Source organism: Accipiter gentilis, chromosome 7 (assembly GCF_929443795.1).
Source record: "Accipiter gentilis chromosome 7, bAccGen1.1, whole genome shotgun sequence".
In the NCBI taxonomy this organism is placed as follows: Eukaryota; Metazoa; Chordata; class Aves; order Accipitriformes; family Accipitridae; genus Astur; species Astur gentilis.
In genome coordinates this window covers 43,507,854-43,527,939 of record NC_064886.1, presented here as the reverse complement: position 1 = coordinate 43,527,939, position 20,086 = coordinate 43,507,854, and the positions used below count along the sequence as shown (strand labels likewise).

Sequence of the window (20,086 nt, the reverse complement as noted above, 5' to 3'; positions counted from 1 at the left end):
TATCTTCACACAGAATTATGCCAACTTCAACTTTCAGGTCCCTTATGACCCCTGACTCTCACCCCAACCATGACTACTTCCCCATCTCTTCCCAGGATCCTCCTTCCTCACCAGCATCTACACCCACCAGTCAGCTGAGAAAGAGAATGTTTGCTGTGGCTGATTCCAAAATTTATGAGAATTTGTTGGGCAGTATGTGCATGCCGATCAATCAATTAGCCTGCTACGTTTCTAGGATCCCATCTTCACACCAGCCACACGGCTTGCAACCTTTGTGAAACCAGATAAAAACTGTCTAACACTTACAAAACCACTGGATGAGTCAGAACAGGATGAGGGGGAAAGCAAAGGGAGGAATGGTCTGAATGATTGTATGGTCCAACCATGCACACCTAGTTTTCCTTCAGACACCAAAATAAAAATAAAAAATGGCAGGTTGGCATCTCCTACTTAAAGTTTATGAACAGTGTTAGGATTCACTGAAACAATAAATAAAAGCAGGTCAGACATACATTTCACATAATGATTTAGCAGTCCTCCCGCAATCCAGTGTGCAAGCCATAATTATCCCAGAACACGTTAGTGAAAAATGCATTCATTTTTCTAACATCGACATCCCAGCATGAAAGGGTTTGTGTCCTTTTAATACTTTTTTTATTAGCAGAATCCCACTGTGGTGCTACATACTAAAAATACTCTGATGTAAAAGTAAAAGTAGTCCTAAAATTAACCTCAACGTTGTATTACAAAGTAACCTCTGTTATTCTTTTTAGGTAACAGAAGAAAAATACTCCAAGTAAAGAGAAACACTAGATTGCTGCCTAATTCCCAGGCCAGAGATGGAAATTCTTTGACACAGCATTCTAGGAGGAGATAAAATGAATATTTTTAACATTTACATTAAGCCACAATTGTTGCTAGAGGATTTCTGGGTGACAATGTTAGGTTTCATCCTAGGCCTGGAAGCCCAGTAAATAGTTGCAGAATACTTGCTCCATGTTTATTAGTAAGGAGATGCAAATGAGAGCAGAATCCTCCAGAGGTTCTCTTAGGGGATTCATCCCTGACACACTTAGAAAATTTACTTCTGCGGTTCTTGCCAACTTTGAAAAAAGAAAAGGAAAAAAAAAATTCAGCAAATACTGATAAAATCATAGTACACTTCTCATGTCAAAAAGGAGCAATTAGCTTACAGTTCTGACTGTCATGGATGGGCAAAGCCAGAAGATTTCTGGAGGTAGCCTACTACAGGCGCCCATGTACAAACCATAGGCTAACAGCTATAGTTCATATCAAAGAGCCATGAAAAGAGCCAACGAGAGGACTTAATTTCACCAGGTGGTCAAAAGGAAGTGGGGCATAAAGGGTACTCTGATAGTCTACCATGGAATCTCTTTTACACAGAAAGCTGAACGAATGGTCTTCATGTCATGTCACCAAGGTCTCCTTGGCCAGAAACAGCATCACCACAGCTAAACAGAGTTGCTTTTCTTCCTCAGTGTTCGTGTTAGAAGAAGATATGAAAGATGTGCAAGATCATCATCTCATTATCTGGATGGTAACTGTTCCAAGCTTTGCAATACTGTTAGTAAGAAAACATGAAAATCTGCTAGTGATCACTGGAATACCTCTGCTGACACTTCGCATTCAGGATAGTCTTTCTTTTGCCAGACAAGTCACTTGACTAAAGTTTGTTTATACAATTTTAATGTTGCATATTGATTGTAGGCTCTCTAGTTCTAAGTCATCAAGAAAAATGGTGTTCTTTAATGGGCCACAGAACCTGCTTCTCCTCCTCAGTCTGCTTAAGAGTGATGCATCTGAATGGCCTGTCATAGATGCTGCTGGAGAAGAGCAAGCACCAGATCTCTGCTGGAGTAGCAACATTTTTACACTCTTCTTCCCTGTCTTTAAAACACCCCCAAAAAACCCCAAACAGAATAAAAAGCCCTCTTGTCCTTTACATATTTTTTCCACTAGCTCAGATTTCCTGAAGATCCACTGACTCACTTTGTCTGTCCAACCCAGGCAGGCTTTTATATACAGGGTATGAACTAGTTTGCCTACTGGTAAAGCAAGCTCGAGCTTCCAGGAATTCGGTAACATGAGACTTTTTGAAACAGAATTTTCACTGATGGGTGCTAAAGGGTAACTGAGAAAGAAATTAAAAGGAAATTCAGATGAACAAAGACCCATTAAGAAAATTCACATAAATGAGCACTAAATCACCATAGCAACAGGACTATATGAATGGATTCTTTTCTTATGAAACTTTACTGAATTTCTACATTACTCAGGAGGACTGAGTGAAGTGTTGGAGATGTTTCTAACATTACTGAACAGGACTTTAAAGATAAGTATACTTCTGTACTCTGTCAGCAGTAGTCAGCACAAATTTTAAGGGCTGTATCATAAACAAACATGTCTTTGTGGACCTGGTAAATTAGTTTGGATTGAGCACTGCCTTGCTGATTTCTCAAAGTGGCATAACTAAGGAAAAGTATGAAAGGAAATGCCTTTTATCTTTCTTGTTTGTATATTAACAAATACAGTTGCTTGCTCGCTCAACCTGCTGGCCATACTCCTCCCAATATAACAAGGACTGCATTTGCCTTGGCCTTGGCTTCAATGAGTGTGCAATGCTGGATTGTATTCAATTCAGTGTCCACTCTCACATTCATACTGTGGTCACTGCAACTTTTGTGATGCTATTTGATATCAGTTCTTCTGTTTGTCTTCTGTGTAAGTCAAGTACAACATTACTCCTGGTAAGCCTCTCTACCGTTTGCATTAGGAAACCTTCACAAGCACAGTCACAAAGTTCATCAATTGCTTCCTCCAGGCTACGTAGCCAACCCTGCAGATGGACAAATGGCTGAAACCTTCCACGATGAGAGGTCGGTGAGCAGGAGACTCCTGTTAGTTACCTATAGAAAGTGCCATCTATTATCTTCCCAGTCATGCAGTCTGTAACAGATACCAACACATTATCCCTGAGCTTCCTCCCTCCTCCGACCTCAACTGGCCAGTCTCCAATTTCATGCTGGATGTCTATGCAGTCAGGGAGCTCCTTATGATACATGATGTCCTCTTTCCTTTCTAAACAGCTGCTGCACATCCACAACTGCATTCCAGCCATGTACGCGACCTCAAGTCTCTGTGATTCCAGTCAAGTCACAACCCTGTGACTACACATGGGAAGAAACAAGACCTGTAAATTCACACTCTGGGCATCAGTGTGCAGTCACTAGAGAACAGCCTCTGAATGTTTTCCCTTTTGAGCAGGAATGTGAAAGACCTCTTTGTAGCCTTCTTCCTTGTGTTCCTCCTCCATTTGTAGCTCCTCCTTCCCTTCTGTGCTTTGGTCCCCATTCTCTGACGAACTTACAGTAAAGCCCTCCTCACCAAGCTGGCAACAATTTTTCGTCTCTTTGAGCAAGGTTAATTACATCAGTCATCCTTTTCTCCCCTCCAAATGAAGCAAGACAAAGAAGCTAAATGCTTGCTGGAGACACCAGCTATGCAACCAGGCCCTGGATTCCTGACTGCATCTGCTCCATCCAGATCTTTCCCCTTGATCAGAAGATTGAGGACACCATTCAGTCCTGTGTGCCTCTCATCCCTGCCTCAGAGCAAGTGACCATCAACACCCAAACTTTAAGGCATCAAAGTCTATACAGGAAACAGTCTGCATTTGTTAAGTGTGCATACAACTGCTTCCTCTTTTCTTCCCCCCCCTTCTCCAGTTCTACTAATCCACATGAACTTCACTACTGCTAACCATACTAAGCAGGACAACCCATAAAGTACACCTCAGTTAGATCTTTATGACTCTACTTGCAAGACACACACTGGATATGTGGATTCAGATACTTATTTTAAAAAAAAAACACAAAAAAACCCACAAAAAAACACAAAAACAAGCAAAACAAAAAAACCCAAACAAAACCAAAAAGCCAAAAAACCCACCACTTTGAATTTATTTTTTTAAATGAAACCGAGTTTTATGTCCTTACCAGTAAGGCATAATGATGTCCCACTGTTATCAGCAATTGGTTACAGCATTTCACTATCCTAGTTTTGTATGTTTCAAGTGTCTATCTATTTTCACAGTTTGTATAATTGTAGTCTAACAGGACATGCATCACAGATTATATACATGATTGCCTTGGCATAAAGCTTCCTTCCTCCTGTAACTCTGTGATGCAAATAAGACTTCCTGTTACCTGCAAGAAGAGATACAGTACAGTCTCCACAGCAAAGAGACTGCAAAGTCTCTCCCCTTCCTTCTAAAAATAGAGATTCTAAGCCTACTTGAACCAAACCAGTTCCCATTCTACTAAAGTATCCCTTGGAAAAGAGTCCCCGTAACACCTAACACTAAACAGCCTACCTTTACAGTTGGAAAGCCTTGCTGTGTACGGTCTTTCACGGAGCCTCGGCTGCCTTCAGTCAGATAACGAGCCCTGTGCTGGGTTTCTGGCTGTACCACTATCTTCAGCTCCTTCCCCTCACTCTTAGTCGGATACTGACCACACAACATTGGGGTCTTCTTCCCTCCAGCTCCTTTCGGGTTCTCTGACGCTCTGGGAAGTCAAAGCAGACCATTAAAAAGATATTATAAGCAGCTCCCCAAAAACCAAACTAAATCACAGAAAAGCTAAAAAGATAAAGAGTATATATTAATGGATAGAAGATTTAGAGTTGAGAGCAAACTTTGGAATTCTCTGACAGAGAAGGAAACCTGCAGGATGAAGAGGAACGGTGCTTCCCTGCCTCCTTCATCCACTGAAATAGGAACTGCTTTTCAGAGAGTAAACATAAAGGGAGGGAAAAGCAATTAGCATCAAACTATGATAACAAACAGAAGAAGGCTCATAACCTGCTCTTTCATAGTCTGTGATACAGCCTGATATTATCTGAATAAGCTGTTTCGCTTCTGTAACAAATATACATATGTACACACACACACTGAATGGATTTAAGGTTAAATGATGCTTCTTTAAATAGGAAAACAGCCTCATGCCTGTCTCCACCTGAACTTGCATAGCCATGCAAACTCAAATACTAATTTCTGTCAAAACAGATTGATAAATTTATGTTAAAACCAAATTAGTTATTGAAAAAAGCTCTGACATAATTGCACCAATTTTAAATCTGCAGTGTATGAAAAAAGATTGTTTCTTTCCAGGTGCGTACCTTAAGATGTACTGTATCTTGTGTTCAGTTCCATAATTAAAACTGAAATGAAGAAGCCCTCCAAAGTATAACATCACGTGATGCATTTTGTGATCACTTTAAAGCACAATGGAAAATAACTCTTCATCTTACACAGAGTAGGTTTGTATCTTGAACCTGAATGGAAGTCTAATAAACTCATTTAACACTAGCAAATGTAAACATGCCCTGGTAAATGGTACAGGCAGAAAAAGGGCTTAATGAATTTATGCAAATATGGTATTCTTTGTTACTACCAAGAAGTAGTTTCTAACAGCTAATGACTCTGAAGAAAGCAGTTTAAAATAACAAGTGTGAATTGCTGAAAAAACAAATCCTGTTTCAGTGTGCAACACGTGGAGGTAAGTTATCCAGGATTTTTTCTTCTCAGGGAGAAGTGTGCAAGAAATGCTTTTTCTTCAAAACCATTTACTGAAAGCTTTGCCACTGCATGTGTTTTTCACTGACCTGAAGGCTGAGGTAGCCCATAGGACTCTCTTTCCAATTACCAGGTGATTTATACTAACAAACATTATCAGGAACTTTCCTAAAACTCCTACTGTGCAATGAATAAATAGCACGAGGCCACACAGTACGCAAATACTTTCAAGTCATCCCCTAGCCCCTGCACAGCCTGGCCCAGCACTGTTCCTACAGAAGGGCTTTCTCCTGCCCCATGGAAGGTCAGACACTTTGCCCCGATTCCACCACATCTCATACCCCAGGAAGTCCTATTTGTCACGCTCTTATTTCTACTATGCCTTCCAAAACCTTTTCATGTCTGTAACAACGGGTTAAAATACTGCTGAGCCCTTATGACGTCTGTGCTTTATATGAATTTCATTCATGTTTTTCTGCTCATGAAGGTTACTCACTTCACCATGGACTGCCCAGTGAGCCTCCTGCTCATCCAGCTGAGCCCAGGACGGATGCCCAGCACATGTCCCTGAGCAGCCCTGCCCTGCATGCTTGTTTTCAACCCAGTAACAGCAGAGAGGCAGGATCTACATAAAAAACTAGTATAAAAAAACCTGCAAGAGTATCATCTTTCTGCCAAGGAGTCCCGATTACTCTGCCACAGTCTAGTCAAACATACTGTTTAAAAAAGATGAAAACACTATAGAAAAACACACCTTCTTTTAGGAAAATAAAAGGGACAAAATTCTTCCTCAATGTAGCATACACAAAACCTGTGATACACTAATTAAACTGTAATTAACATCATGATGCTCTTTACTCCTGTACAAGTTGAGCAAAAACGCTAATCAAACTCAAGCTCATTAGATAATCACTTTCTCTATTCTTCCTGTCAGGACATTACTCCAATGGACTAGTAATTAAAAGGAATACTTTCAGGGAGTATATTCTCCTTTTCTCACTCAGAATTCTAAATCACATAGCTACTACCTCTTAGCTTCCCACAGGGACCATGAGAAGGAACGCTGGGCAACCTCAGCTACTGCAACCACTGCCGAACTACTCCCAACACGGTCCCTGGGACCTGTGCTTTCTGCACCTCAGTTAGGCACTGGAACGTCCTGGGAGAACGCTCCGTGCAAAGACACCACGTGGGACGCTTCATCTGACCTTGTCACGCTTGGAAGTTCCAGCTCCACAAATTAATACGGGAGACTGAGATATTATTGGATTTTGAAGGGAAGCATTAGAGGCAGCCATCAAATTTTCTTTTAACACTCAAAATGCGAAGTTTTAGCAGTGTGATGTTAACACTTTGGCCTCTCCAACACAACTCTGTTTTCCTGAGAATACTTTACTCTTAAAACTCAAGGTACCTTAATTGTCAACATACTGGTATTTTATATATTGTCACATTTATGCGAAGAGATGCTGCCTAACAATTATTCTGAAAGCCTTCCCTCTAGAAACTTCAAGTAATTATTACTTTCAATCAGATTAGCTGAACTTGAAAGCAATTGTAAAGCCTTCACCAGAACTTCAGTGGCCTTTATTCTCAAATTATGAGGATATATCATTTACACATCCTTTTAATTTACTTTATTTACAATACTAATATTCATGCACATACAAATAGTGAAGTATTTCAAACACACACACACACATTTATTTATTTATTAGCTTAACTGTTACCAGACAATGTCTCCTCAAAGCTAGCACTTCTTTTTTAGAAAAGAAATGTAAGTGGCAAAACCCACAATTCTATTAAAACAGATTTCCGGAGTTAAGGTTTGCCCGGTCCTGCACTGCCATCAGGGCTGTTCCCAGTGAAGACCTGAAAGTGGAAGTGAGACCAAGGATGTTGGAAATCTGAGAGTCTTTGCCCTAAATCATCATCAATTCATCCATTTCTAAAAAGGCTTTCAAAAATTCCAACAGTTTCCATAGGAATATATTATTTTCCTTCTTAGCTTTTGAAGTCAACTGACTAGAAGCCTCTTTGAGGGCAAACGCTATTTCCACTCTACAATTTAGCAAGGGTGCTTTCCTTGCTCTTTTCTTAAAGCCAAAAGCAAATGAACTCCCTTGGCTGAACTCCATCAGGCCGGAAAGTTTTTTTTTTTTAAAAAAGTCACTACGGTGACCTAGATTTGAACGCTAAATCTCCATATTCCAACTGCAAAACTAAGTTTTCTAATATCTTGGCCATTTCTTACCCCTGAGCTTTTATTTAGAAGGACAATATATAAGAGTTTTTCTGCAGTTCAATCTAGGCTGTATATGACACACGAGGAAAAAAAACTATGCTCCTCTCTACCCCTGTGTTCACAGAGTATTGCTGACAGTACCAACGAATGTTCACTGGTTAGCCCCTAATATTTTAGGGAATGTTATAGTCTTGTGATGTTTTAGATTGAGAATGTACCTACTGTTCCAGAGTTTAATAAAACTCCCCTTTCTGTCCAGAGATCACATATACAGTCATACAGTTCTTGCCTTTCGATAAAGTTTCCTCCCTTTGTAAGGGAGAGCCTGACCTCCTTTGTGCTCAGTGGAGGCAGTTTCCTAGTTCCAAGCAGCTGCTTTACATATGCTAATTTGCTTCTTTGGCTGTACCATGTACTAATGTTCTACTTTATTATCAAGTTCAGCTGGTGAAAACAAGAGATGCTGGACAACTGCAGTTGTTCTAAGGAAATACTAGAAGACCCAGAGGTCCAAGGAGACAGGAGTGGTCAGCAGAGCCAACACTCCTGGTACCAGCCCGCTCCACTTTTCCCGGTGCGGTACCCAGGCTGGCAGGAAGCAGCAGCACACTCTGGAGAGTTTCTCAGAATCACTTTCTCACAGTGAAATTTTAAGTATGGAACTGCAATGACCCTGGGAATACAGACTCCAGGCTCTTTCCCCTTTGGAATATGAGAAGTTCATAATCTTTCCCATCAGTCAAATTTTAATATTCACCATTACTGTGATGAACATTAGAACGTACTGCAAGCATATACATAAAAGTAAAAACAAACAAAATGCACTCCCCCCTCCCCCAAAAAAACCACAATAAAAAAGCCAAATCTATCCACTTGACCATCTTAAAAGTACTAAAGAAGGTACAAGTTAAAAAATAAATTAAAAAAAAGTATCCACATACTATTGTAAACTGATGGACTTTTTCCTCTTTAAGCAACTACTGAAATGCATTTAGTGAACAGTGTGAAGTGGGAGAGATGAGAGACCACCACCCAGGCGTGCCCATGTACAGACACACGCATGCACACAACCCAGAAGCACAGAGAGAAACAGGATTAGAGATTTATTTCTGAAAAAATCAAATACAGAAGTGAATTCACAAGGAAAAACAAAATCTGGTTCACCATATCATCTTAACATTGTATAAAAAAGTAAAGCATGTGTTAATTTAAATGATGAGGAAATCCTAACAAGCCATTAACTTCTACTCCCATCACTCTCTCTATTTATCAAATAGAGAAAGAGACAAACAGAAGCAGGTAAAGTGTACAGACTGAAATCCTCACATAAAATCCTGCAAAAAAAATTAAGATTTAGGGTGCGTCCAGTCCACTTCTGCCTTTCTTTTTAAATACAGTGACTTCTTCATTGCCATTTTATAAATGGAATTGTGCAGTCTTTTAGGAATTTCACTTAAACAAGAATACAGGTGAGCTCATCAGTGCTGCATCCAATTGTTTCAGGAAAGTTTACCTTTATCTTCTAAATAAAGATTAACAAGTCTAATGAGAACTTATCATGGGCTAGGACGCAAAAGGGAACAGTAGAGAAGGGATTTATGTGAGAACCTGAGTAGAACACTTGACGGGGCATGGGGGGAGTTTTATTAGTTTGGTTTTACATATGGTGATAGAACTTTAAAAAAAAAAAAACAAACCAAAAAAACCCAAAACAAACAAAAACAAAAACAAAAATCAAACAGATACCAACCCATTTCCTGCTTTTGAGTTGCCTTTGCTGTCCGTGCTGAGCTGAGAAAGGACATAGTGAGGCGCTTTGGCACTGTCGGCATCAAATATATCCATGTTGGACTCTTCGCAATCTCGACGTTTGATCCCTGGCCTCTGCTTTGGATTTCGTTTGCGTGATTTACGTGGCACCTCAGTGTTATCATTGTAGGAACTGGTACTCATGTTACTGAAGTTGGAGGGTGAATCCTCCATCCACATACTGCAGCTCTGTTCTGACTCCAATCCACAGCCCTCATCCTGGCAGGACATCCGACTGTTGTCCAGCAAGTCCTCAGGTGGTGGCGAGATGTACAGGACTGTGTGTCTCTTCGGCGTTGACTGCTGCTGCTGGACTGTGTTACTGGTTAACTGCTTTTCACTTACCCCTCGGGTACTTACCCCCACGGCTGAGGAGCAGCTCTCCACTTGCATAGCCTTGCTGTCGGTGACTGAGGTAGAGTAAATGGTAGGACTGGAAGAGGTGGTAAAGGAGCTGCAAGCACCGCCCATGGAGGAAGAGGAAGGAGCTGAAGAAGCATCTGCGGTGTATAATTCAGAAGTAAATACAAGATACACAGTTCTGTGTGTGCTGGCTATAGCAGTCCCATTGAAATAAAGTGATTTATGAACCGATTTATTTCCCCCAACAAATATTTGGAATTTGGTAAGTTTTAGAATGTAAATGCTTAAAGCAATACAGCCTAACCAATACAGTACTTTGGAAATGTCCAAATAAGACTTAGTATGATCCACTGTAATCAACTTTTTTAAAACTTAATGTTAATTCATAAAAATGGCTGCAAGTAAACATAGCTTTCATTGCCTCAGCTGGACTAATTATTTGTGTAGAAGCCATTTCATCTAAAATAATGGAAGCCCCAATGCAAAATGCTTATAATCCATATTCGATGCCAATTAAACCATTTATTGTTGGAAATTTTTATTTTTGAAAAAGACGGGACTGTGCTTAGCCACAAAATATTAAAATAAGTTTCTAACCTATGAAGCAGAGAACTACAGGTCATTTTTAATGCAGACACTCCCTGCTTCAGAGGCAAATCCTGGAATAAAAATATGAGAAAATAAATGAGAAAAAGAGCTGCTGATTATTCCATCATAAATGAGAAATAAAATATAAAATCAACTGAGTTGGTAGGCAAAATGGAACTGGTATCAGTCACTATGACATAGCTGTTTATTTTGAAGGTTCAAAACAGGGATGAAATACCTATATTGGTGACATGCTGATACAAGGAGAGATGAAATTTCTGTAATTTGACTCTTTCAGTCACTGAGACTGATTTCTCTCAGACTTTATTAGCCGAGTCCCTTATGCATACAGGGACAGCTTGGGACAGGTATCTGAAAAATTCACATTAAGCAGGATATTTTAAACAATGCGATTGTGACTTCTCCGGAATTGACACAGATCGATCTGTTTTAAACATGAGAGGACAGCAAAACGCTTCAAACAAAACTGTGAAGATTTCTGGAGAACACCACAATCATTTCCACTAAGGAATTATGGACAAATCAGCTGAAAACATAGGCTAAAACAATTCACAGGAAGCAGTATGGACAAACATAGGTATTTATTTATTTATTTAAATTAGCTGTAGCTCACTGAGGGATAACTAACTGAATTTTATATTCAGATTTAAGCTTCCTAGGGGGGAGATTTCCTGTACTTCTGCACTGCTGACCACAGCTTAGACAATAAACCAGAACCACAAAAATAATCTAATTTGAGAAATAAATTGTACATACATACATATGTAATTTTACAGTATGTTTGTTCAGCTAGTTACTGGTGTCATAGAGGTAATACCTATTATTAAGAGGAACATGATGTTTTCCTTTTTGTTGTTTGGGATTTTTTTAAAATCCAAAACATATTAGTCTCTCAAGTCTAAAAGGTTTAGAGATAGTTGAACTGTTTTATCCAGTTTAAGCTATTTAAAAGTAACAGAATAAAGTATGTTCAGCATGACAATACATTTAACTAAAGCAAAACTTAGCAAACCTTCCTATAAATCAGCCTGCTTTTAATTATCTGGGGTAGCAATGACTGATGATGAATTTTTAAACTGTTACTGTTTCTTACAGCTTTTCAGTGCTAAATGAATTTAAAAGTAAACATACACTACTTCAGATTGTAAAATTTAATGGTCATTACACTTTATCAATAGACTATTCTGCTTTTATCTTCATCAGAAGTCCCTTCCCCGAACCTCCCAGTAAATCAGGAACAGATGAATGATACCAGTTCCATTTCCCAGCTTGTTCTTTGGCAAATATAGTGGCTGAAATTGGAGAATTCAGTCACTTTGAACTGCATTCCAATTTAAAGGCAAATTTATCCTTTCTACACCATGCATTAATGCAATGCTTTTTTCAAAAACATTTATAGGATTGGCAAGAACCATTAAATCTAGGTATTAATTTCAGTGACAATATTTAGGAGCTGATTTGCAGCCACTTTGAGTTGAGAAAGATTGTTGCTATTTGGGATGAATACTATGGTTTGTTAAAATAGAATTAGTTTCCATTCATCATTTATACACTCAAACAAAGAAATATACAGCATGCATACAGCATATATGCTGCATGCAAGTATTTGCAAACAGAATACATGGAGCACACAGCAGTAATGCTGCAGAACTGGATTACTGAACAGCAATATTTCCCCCATTTAAAATGAATTCTTCTTTTAATGGATGAAACTGAGTATCATGCATAGTACAACGCAGTGTATGCACATCTCTTGTTTGCCTGTGCGTGACAAAGACTTTGACAAATAAATAATAACGTACATTGAACCACGTAGCAGGGCTCTAGAATTGGAAGACTTCTCCTCCAATAGATTAATACCAAAGATTTCTCTTTTTGCAGCAAATTCTGGGAATTTTTTAGAAAGGTCTTTTAAAAGACCTAGAAGAAAAACTTAAAGTGACAATCCATACACAGGTCTGCATTAGAACAGATATGCCAAACACTGATCGTATCCTGCTTATCAAATGGTTCAATGCATAACCTGTCCAGAAATGCAACAATTGTACTTTTCCCTCACTTTCCTAGGAAAAAAATAAATAAATAAATCACTAAACAGAATACTTTTCAGTATAAAGCTAAAAGAGCTGCTAATGGTATCATTAATTTAGGTTGCAGCATTCTGCAATATTTAAGTTGCTATCATCATTGCTATCCAAAACAATTTCTCCTCCAGTTTCTTTTCCTAGAAGTTAAAAAGCATGTATGTGTATGAACATGTGCATATGTTTTTCCTTTATACATTTAAAAAGGAAAGAAACACTGTCCATTATAAATTGGCTATACTCGCCTCCATTTACCAGAGACGCCCCTGTGTAACAGTAAGTTTAGATTATCAAAACAATATCAAGCTAAATAGTAATGGCAAGAAAACCTTTCTCTTTAGCCTTACATATTCCCAAATGAATGCCATTACCATCCATAAACATGCAAGTGTTTTAGAGCATGTACAGGCCAGCATCTTCTCCATTATAATAGTTAAAAATATGTAAGAAAGTGTGACAAATATTGCAGCCAATGAAATCAACTGGCTATATTAGAACAATCAAATGCATAAATTTAAAATCTATTTTAGGGGGATAAATTAGTAATTGCTTTAGTAACATTTTAAGTTATGCAAATACTAAGAAACATAGTAAAATGTATGTTTTCTCACAGAGTCTGCAGGCCTTTAGCCAACTCTTCTTCCATTGAACTAATAAACAAACAAGTAGGGTCAATCAAATAAGAATTCACAAAGTTACTATAACGAATAAACCACTGTATGTATTACATGGTTACCATTTTGTTTTATCAATTTATTCTAAAGCTTGTGACAATACATGCGTATCTGATACCCAAAGGAGATCTCTTGGTTGAATATGCTGCATTTCGAAATAAGTTTATTCTAAAGTTTCAGGAACTCAAACTTGACTGGTATTGCTTTAAAAGGTGAGAGCATTTTGCATTTCCTGGGTTTGAGGAATTAAGTTTTCCCCACCATGCAGATAATAAACAAAATATAACCAGTGGACATTCAGTGGGAGGGGTGTACCTGGTTGCTGGTCTGTCAAGTTAGAGTGGAAACATACACACACCTTTCCCAGTTTAAGCATTTTTTTTTATTTGAGGTTACTTTCTTTAGACACATATTAATGGGAATTGTTACAGGTGGCTCTTTCATTTGCAATTTAACAGTGCTTGCAGTGACAAATATATAGTTTAAATAAGTATGCACATTTTGAAATATAAGACTGAATATATTTTAACACAGCCTCAAAATAAAAATTGCTTTCGGAGCAACAACACTGAATAGAAGCCAAGTGCATATTATGGCAAGTATGCAGCCACAGTATTATAAATGAAACGTGCACCAGCATCACAAGGTGGGGGGTTTTTTTTCCTTTTTCTTAATTAAAAAAAAATGAAAGAGAAAAGAAAACTATTTCTGCATTAGAGCAACTTTGATCACTGTTGAAACTAAACCTCCTGAATCTATTCATTGCCATCACTGCGACATGTAAGGTAGTTGAAATAAGTAATTCAGAATTTGTTGCCTGTCCTACAAGCTTTTTTTTTTTCTCTAAGAGAGGCAGAATGGTATCAAACAGTTCAGCATAAGTAGTCCTGGTTCTCTTTTGGACATCATAATTTACACATCAGTAACAAGCAATTCTGTAACATGTAAATGAAAGATAGAAAATAACCAAGAACTAACAAACTACGTCGTTAGTGCTGGAGTTCAGAATGCAAATAAAGATAACCAATTACTCTGCACTACTCCTAGGAAGACTAAATTTCAAAGAAATTCCATTTGTTCACGATACCAGTCATTTTTACTTTTACTTCCCAGAAAGTCTAAAAAGGTGCCTACTGCTCCCAAACATTTACCTCGCTTTCAGGCAGTGAACAGAATTACATTCACAACCAAGAGACTGAGTAATTCAGGTTCTTTCCGAAAACAAAAAGCAGCCAAAAAGCAGGCAGTGGAAGAAGGGATGCAACACGCATGTGGCACAAATGCATGCTGCTAAAAATCACAGGCTAATATAATATCAGGGACTAAGGGAAAACACAGCAAAGAGCATCCCCATGAGCAAATCAGTGCAGTCTTTTTCTTTTCAATAACATAAAGCATTGTACAAAGAAAATTTATTACCTCCCGAGTTATCAACTAAGGCAATGACATATATTTCTATATCCTATTATCTCGTGAAGTCAAACAAGGCATTCAGCCTCTAAAAAAAAAGTCTGAAAGGCAGGAGAAAGAAAAAAAAAATCACTACTTGGCATTGAGGGAGTCTTGTCTTTAGGTAACACTTACGTGGAGCCAATCCTGAAATCCTTGTTCATTCTTTCCAAAGAGATCCTTAAATACAACAAGGATTACCAAGTCCTCAAAAAGAAACAAATAGCATCCTGATGTCTTTTTTTTTCTTTTTTCTTTTTTTTTTTTTTAAATTGCAGCTAAGTGCTAAGCAAGTCACTTCCCAGACTGGAAAGCTTAAGATTGCAAATGCAAATAAATTGGAGTTATTTTGTTTTCAAAGGTTTTTCAGCCACCTGTGCATGAACAGCCAGGACTAGCAAAAGCCATTAGAGAACCCGCCTTTTTCTCAGAACTTAGCCTGCATCCCATGCAATCCCCTATGCTATCTTCAGAACACAATTAATTGTCAAAAATGAAAACTCACTACACAGGGTGAGGTTTAGGTGGTGTATAAGCTTAATATATGAAGTATACCCATTTATTAAATTCGTTAATTTATCTAACATGTCATGTTCTTGGTAAGAGTTTTGTATGTTAATTGGTTTATTTGAACCACTGCACACAGAAGAACAATTTCAGCATAAAACCAGAAGGATACTATGTGCAAAATTTCCAGCATCAACCCTTGTGTTACCAAAGGTTTTGAAGGTAAAAAACAGAACTTACAAAGTGGCTGCAAACCTGCTTTCAACACCTCACATGCCAAACCTGGGTTTCTACTTTTCTTCTTCTTGTATTACTGATGTAATGTCAAAAACTGTTCCAAAAAGTTTAGTTTCAAATCAGTATCAATCCACTATTTAGAAATAAAACAAAACAAAAAAAAAGAAAGAAAGAAGAGACTTATGAAGAAGTCTGAAAACAAGACCGACCTATACCCTGGGTGAGATTGGATGGGTTAAGTGTCTCTGGCACTATTTGTCTTCACTATTGACAGACACTGTCACACAACCCACCACTCGATGCCTGTCTCTGAATGGCGAAGCTAGAATGCAAGTTAAGTGTATTAATAGAGAAAAAAACTAGCATCCCAGCAAATATAATAAAGCAATCCAATTCACCAATTATTAAAAACACTCAGATTCAAGATAGGTAGGTTAATTTAATTTACATTAAGCCCAACAGTGTAAATTCCCCTTAAATTCACATGCTGAACCAAGCAGTGTATTATACTTTGGGTAAATACATCAATCAATTTTTTGTTATAAATGACATCTGTTATTAAATTAACACTCAAGTTTAGGTATCCGAGTAGAACTTTTGTTAGTGGCTCACACACACCAATTCCACATATCTTGGATCCTCCCCACTCAGAGCAATAACCAGCTGTGTACAAGCAAGTCAGAACTCTAGCACCCTTAGCTGCTCTCTTCAAGCTCTACCTGTCATCTCCTCAGCTCCCTCCACAGCCCACTACCCTAAAAGAGTGACTGTACAATGATCTAACAGAACAACACTTCCATTTAAGGAACAGACTCTTTTGTTCTTCAGATACACAGTTGGTTTTTTCCTAAGAAATCAAGAACTCCTCTTGGCCTTCATGAAGCCTTTGATGCTGCTACTGCAAGGAGGTGCCTGAACAATAGTACAATAAGACTGTTCTCTTTTTGCCCTTCACTGGCTTGGTTTTTCATTATTTGCTAAGGAAGAGGGAATTCTCTTGCCACAAAGTAATTCTCAAGCCTTTTTGATGTAAGAATAGGAGCCACTTAATGCAAGAATTTGCCATAAAAAAATATCTCAGAATGATAGAACAGCTGGTGTTCGAGCAGTTCTGGAAAATATATGAGATTCAGAAGACTGAAAATAAACTTAATTTAGGAAAAAAGAGATGATCTAGAGTACATCTATATAATCCTTTATAGGTAATTATAAGGAAGCTCTGCTCCATGCAGAGGAGCAGGTATGCACTCAATGCACGTTCAATCCCACACAACTACAATTTTTAATTGAATTTGCAGAGAACGTGTTGTCTCAAGTTTCCATAAAATGGAAACAGTAAGAGCAATCTTTATCTTTCATGTTTGCCAGCAATGACTTCTCACCAGCAGAGGGTTCAGAATGATGAAGGAACCTCTCCACCACCCCCAAGCCGTACCTAATCACAGCCAGCCTCTCCCAGACTAATGCAATTAGCTCCACCATAGCACACACTATTGCCAGAAGTAATACTCAAACTTGTTCACATATATGCTAGTGCTAACAAGCCAGAGTTGCCAGGGCACTGTATTAATATACAGTACCAGGAAGATGCATTTTTAAAGAGCATTAGGATCTGGTTTAAATTAATTCTGTAAGAAGTACTTGACACATGACTGAAACAAGTACACTGCAGACAGAAATCCCTGGAAGACATCCTCCTAGGAAATTACAGGAAGGCATTTCCAACTGGGAGGGCGGTTGGAATAGGAAAGGAAAAGCCTACAAAGAAATGGAAGTTTTTACAGGCATTGGAGACCAACTACAAAGAAGAATCTTTTTTTCTGATAATTTGTTTACAACATGTAGTTATAAGCCCAGGATAATAGAATTAGTAGCAGCACTGATATGCCCTTTGAAATCTCTGGTAATTATTCCTGTATCAACAGGAAAAACTGACTAATGACACCAGGAAGGATGATAAATTGACAAAATATTTTCATTAAAAATAAAAATTAAGAAGCCTGACTCTAGCTATTCAGAAAAAAAACAAAACAAAAACAAAACAAGACTCCACACATCTCCATTTTGAGGCTTTATTAGAATCTTTAGCTTGAGAATGATGAAAAAGCCTTATCTTGGCAATAGAAAACAGGACCCATACCTGTCAGCACCTGGTCTCTACCCCATAGATGATGCAAGTGTTTTTTTCCAGTTCTCTACGGTAGCATTTGAGAAGCAAAGCCTTATTTTCATAATTAAAATGACCATAAATGCTTACGGCAAGCATTTCAATAACAACTCTGATCAAAAAAGCCAATTATGCCTGTTTGGGACAAGCAGTTTGTCCCTTTAATTAAAAAGGAGGACAAAATTGACACAACCACAAAAAGGTAAAGCTTCATCGTTCACCAAATATTTTCCCAGGATACAATCATAGATGTTCGGGAACCAGAAAAATTCAATGCATCACAGATTAATTGTATCCAAATATGAAGAATGCAAAAAGAGATCAGTAAATACATTTCAGTGGCATAAAATGTTCCCCTTTTGTTACAGCAAGAATACCACTCTATGGAGAATTCAATTTGAGATAAGAACTAGAAACTGTCAGAATGGAAACGATGCAGGAAAAACTGTCCTGGGGAGCAATAAAAAAAAATATGGAAAGATATATATTTGCTGCTGTGGAAAATGGAAAGCAGCTTAAGAGATCATCAACAAGCTGAAGAAGCTCATCCAAGATCTGCTACAGAAAGAACAAACAGATGATAAGCAGAGAAGCAAGTTTCTGTAACTATTCTTCACTGGGGTTCAGAAGGTTTGAGCATTCCTGTTACTGGAGATGAAAGATGAAAATGCAACACTTGTTTTAAGTACATGGTCTCAAATACTCCTGAACCATGCCCAAAGACAAGAATAAGGTGTTGAACTACCAACTAGAAAGACACCTTTCACAAAGGACTTAAATTAGCAGTGTGAATTTTAAGCATCTGAAGCACTTGTTCAATGTGTCTTGATCAACGTGAAAAAAACTGGTCAACCTTTAAGAACCAACTGAAAAGAATCAAGCATCCCTCCTTGCAACTGGAGCTTAGAAATACTGTGTAGAAGGCATTATTAAATCTTCAGGCACATTTATTTCATATAAGAAATCTCCAGACACAGCTTACAAAGACGTTTCTTAGCATGACAACCTCATGCATTTCAAGAGTCAAGAAGATGATTCATATTTAATGTGTTTATGGTACTGCACCAGGCAAAATCCTCCTTTTCCTGTCCCCTGAACAAAGACACTTGTAATTCAAATAGCAAGCACAGAGAATAGTTTCTAGCGGTAAAGCCAGATCCTTTTCCTCCCTTCTGCTTTCCAGAAGAATAACAGAATTAGAAGCTTGAGATAGCAGCTTAGGTTGTGAACATCGCAACTCAAAATCCTAGAGTTCTATTAAATTATACTTGCCTGTTTGATATTCAGAGAGTGGGTAATACCTCTTTTGTCTGGATTAATGAATGAGATACACATTTATTAACAAATTAATGAAAATCCAATCAGCAACATTCCATTTTAATACTCTTAAAACTGTTCTGTAAATCACAAAACAAATTTCCAAATGGAAGAACTAGAAGTCTGCCCCGCAAGGTCATCACTGCTAAGAACAGCCCATCCTGCTCCTCCAAAAAAACCAGATAAGTTAACTGCAGCAACATATATTTCTCACCTATAATGTGATCTATATGGAAGAAAACCCCACAGCAAAGTGACTGACAGAAAACCCTCAAGTAAGTTGACTTTCAGCCAGATACTACCTTACTCTGTGTTTTGGGAAACAGAGAACAAACTGTGTTAATTACTACAGGAGTAGTAAAAAACTCACACCACTTCAGATCATTCCCTGTAATGTAATCCTCTCATTATCAAGAGTAATCATATCTGCAATTGACTTCTATGTACAGTGTGCTAGCAGCATTTCAAATTAGCCCTTCCTTTTAAAAACAAGAGTAAATGAGATTACCTACAACACTATGGAGACTGAACTATCATTTCCCAAAAAAGTGAGGTTTTAGAGCAAGTGAAAGCTGACATAAAAATTAAAGAGAGACACAGACTCTTACACAAAACAAGGGAAAGATTTCAGATACAGGAACACCCACTTGCCAAAGTCATCCTTCCTCCTCACGCTATCATCTGTACAGTATCAGCTCCTTGAAAATGTGCCTATAGTCTGCTATTAAGGACTTGATACATGCAAATGAATAGTCAGTCTTGGTCTTTTCAAATATAAATGTAAAATACGTATTTATGTTTTCCTGTATAAGCATATAGACATGCACAAAGCCCAGGCTGATTTTCCTTTTATTTTTCTGTTAAGAAATCAGAGCCCAGCCCAGCCAGACTTCTCATTATTACACAGGCAAGGTGACAGGGCTTGAAAACGTGGTAGCAACTTTTCAAAGACACTGTAACAATCCTAAACCAAAGAAAATAGTAAAAGGTGATACACCCTTTTATCTAGAAACATGGTACAGCTACAGC

The 20,086-nt window shown here is 38.1% G+C and overlaps 1 protein-coding gene across 3 annotated transcripts in view; it reads right to left on the bottom strand.

The window, feature by feature from the left end:
* Nucleotides 1-20,086, bottom strand: part of NFAT5 (nuclear factor of activated T cells 5) — a 77,280-nt gene that overhangs the window by 26,090 nt on the left and 31,104 nt on the right. The window contains exons 2-5 of one of the 3 annotated variants that reach the window (XM_049806824.1): nucleotides 15,577-15,706; nucleotides 10,611-10,672; nucleotides 9,592-10,150; nucleotides 4,394-4,586 (exon numbers count right to left, since the gene is read on the bottom strand). In XM_049806824.1, coding sequence (XP_049662781.1) covers nucleotides 4,394-4,586; nucleotides 9,592-10,121 — 723 coding nt within the window. In that variant the 5' untranslated portion in view covers nucleotides 10,122-10,150; nucleotides 10,611-10,672; nucleotides 15,577-15,706. The remainder of the gene's footprint in view (nucleotides 1-4,393; nucleotides 4,587-9,591; nucleotides 10,151-10,610; nucleotides 10,673-15,576; nucleotides 15,707-20,086) is intronic. The other 2 variants (XM_049806823.1, XM_049806822.1) reach the window with 2 other exon arrangements.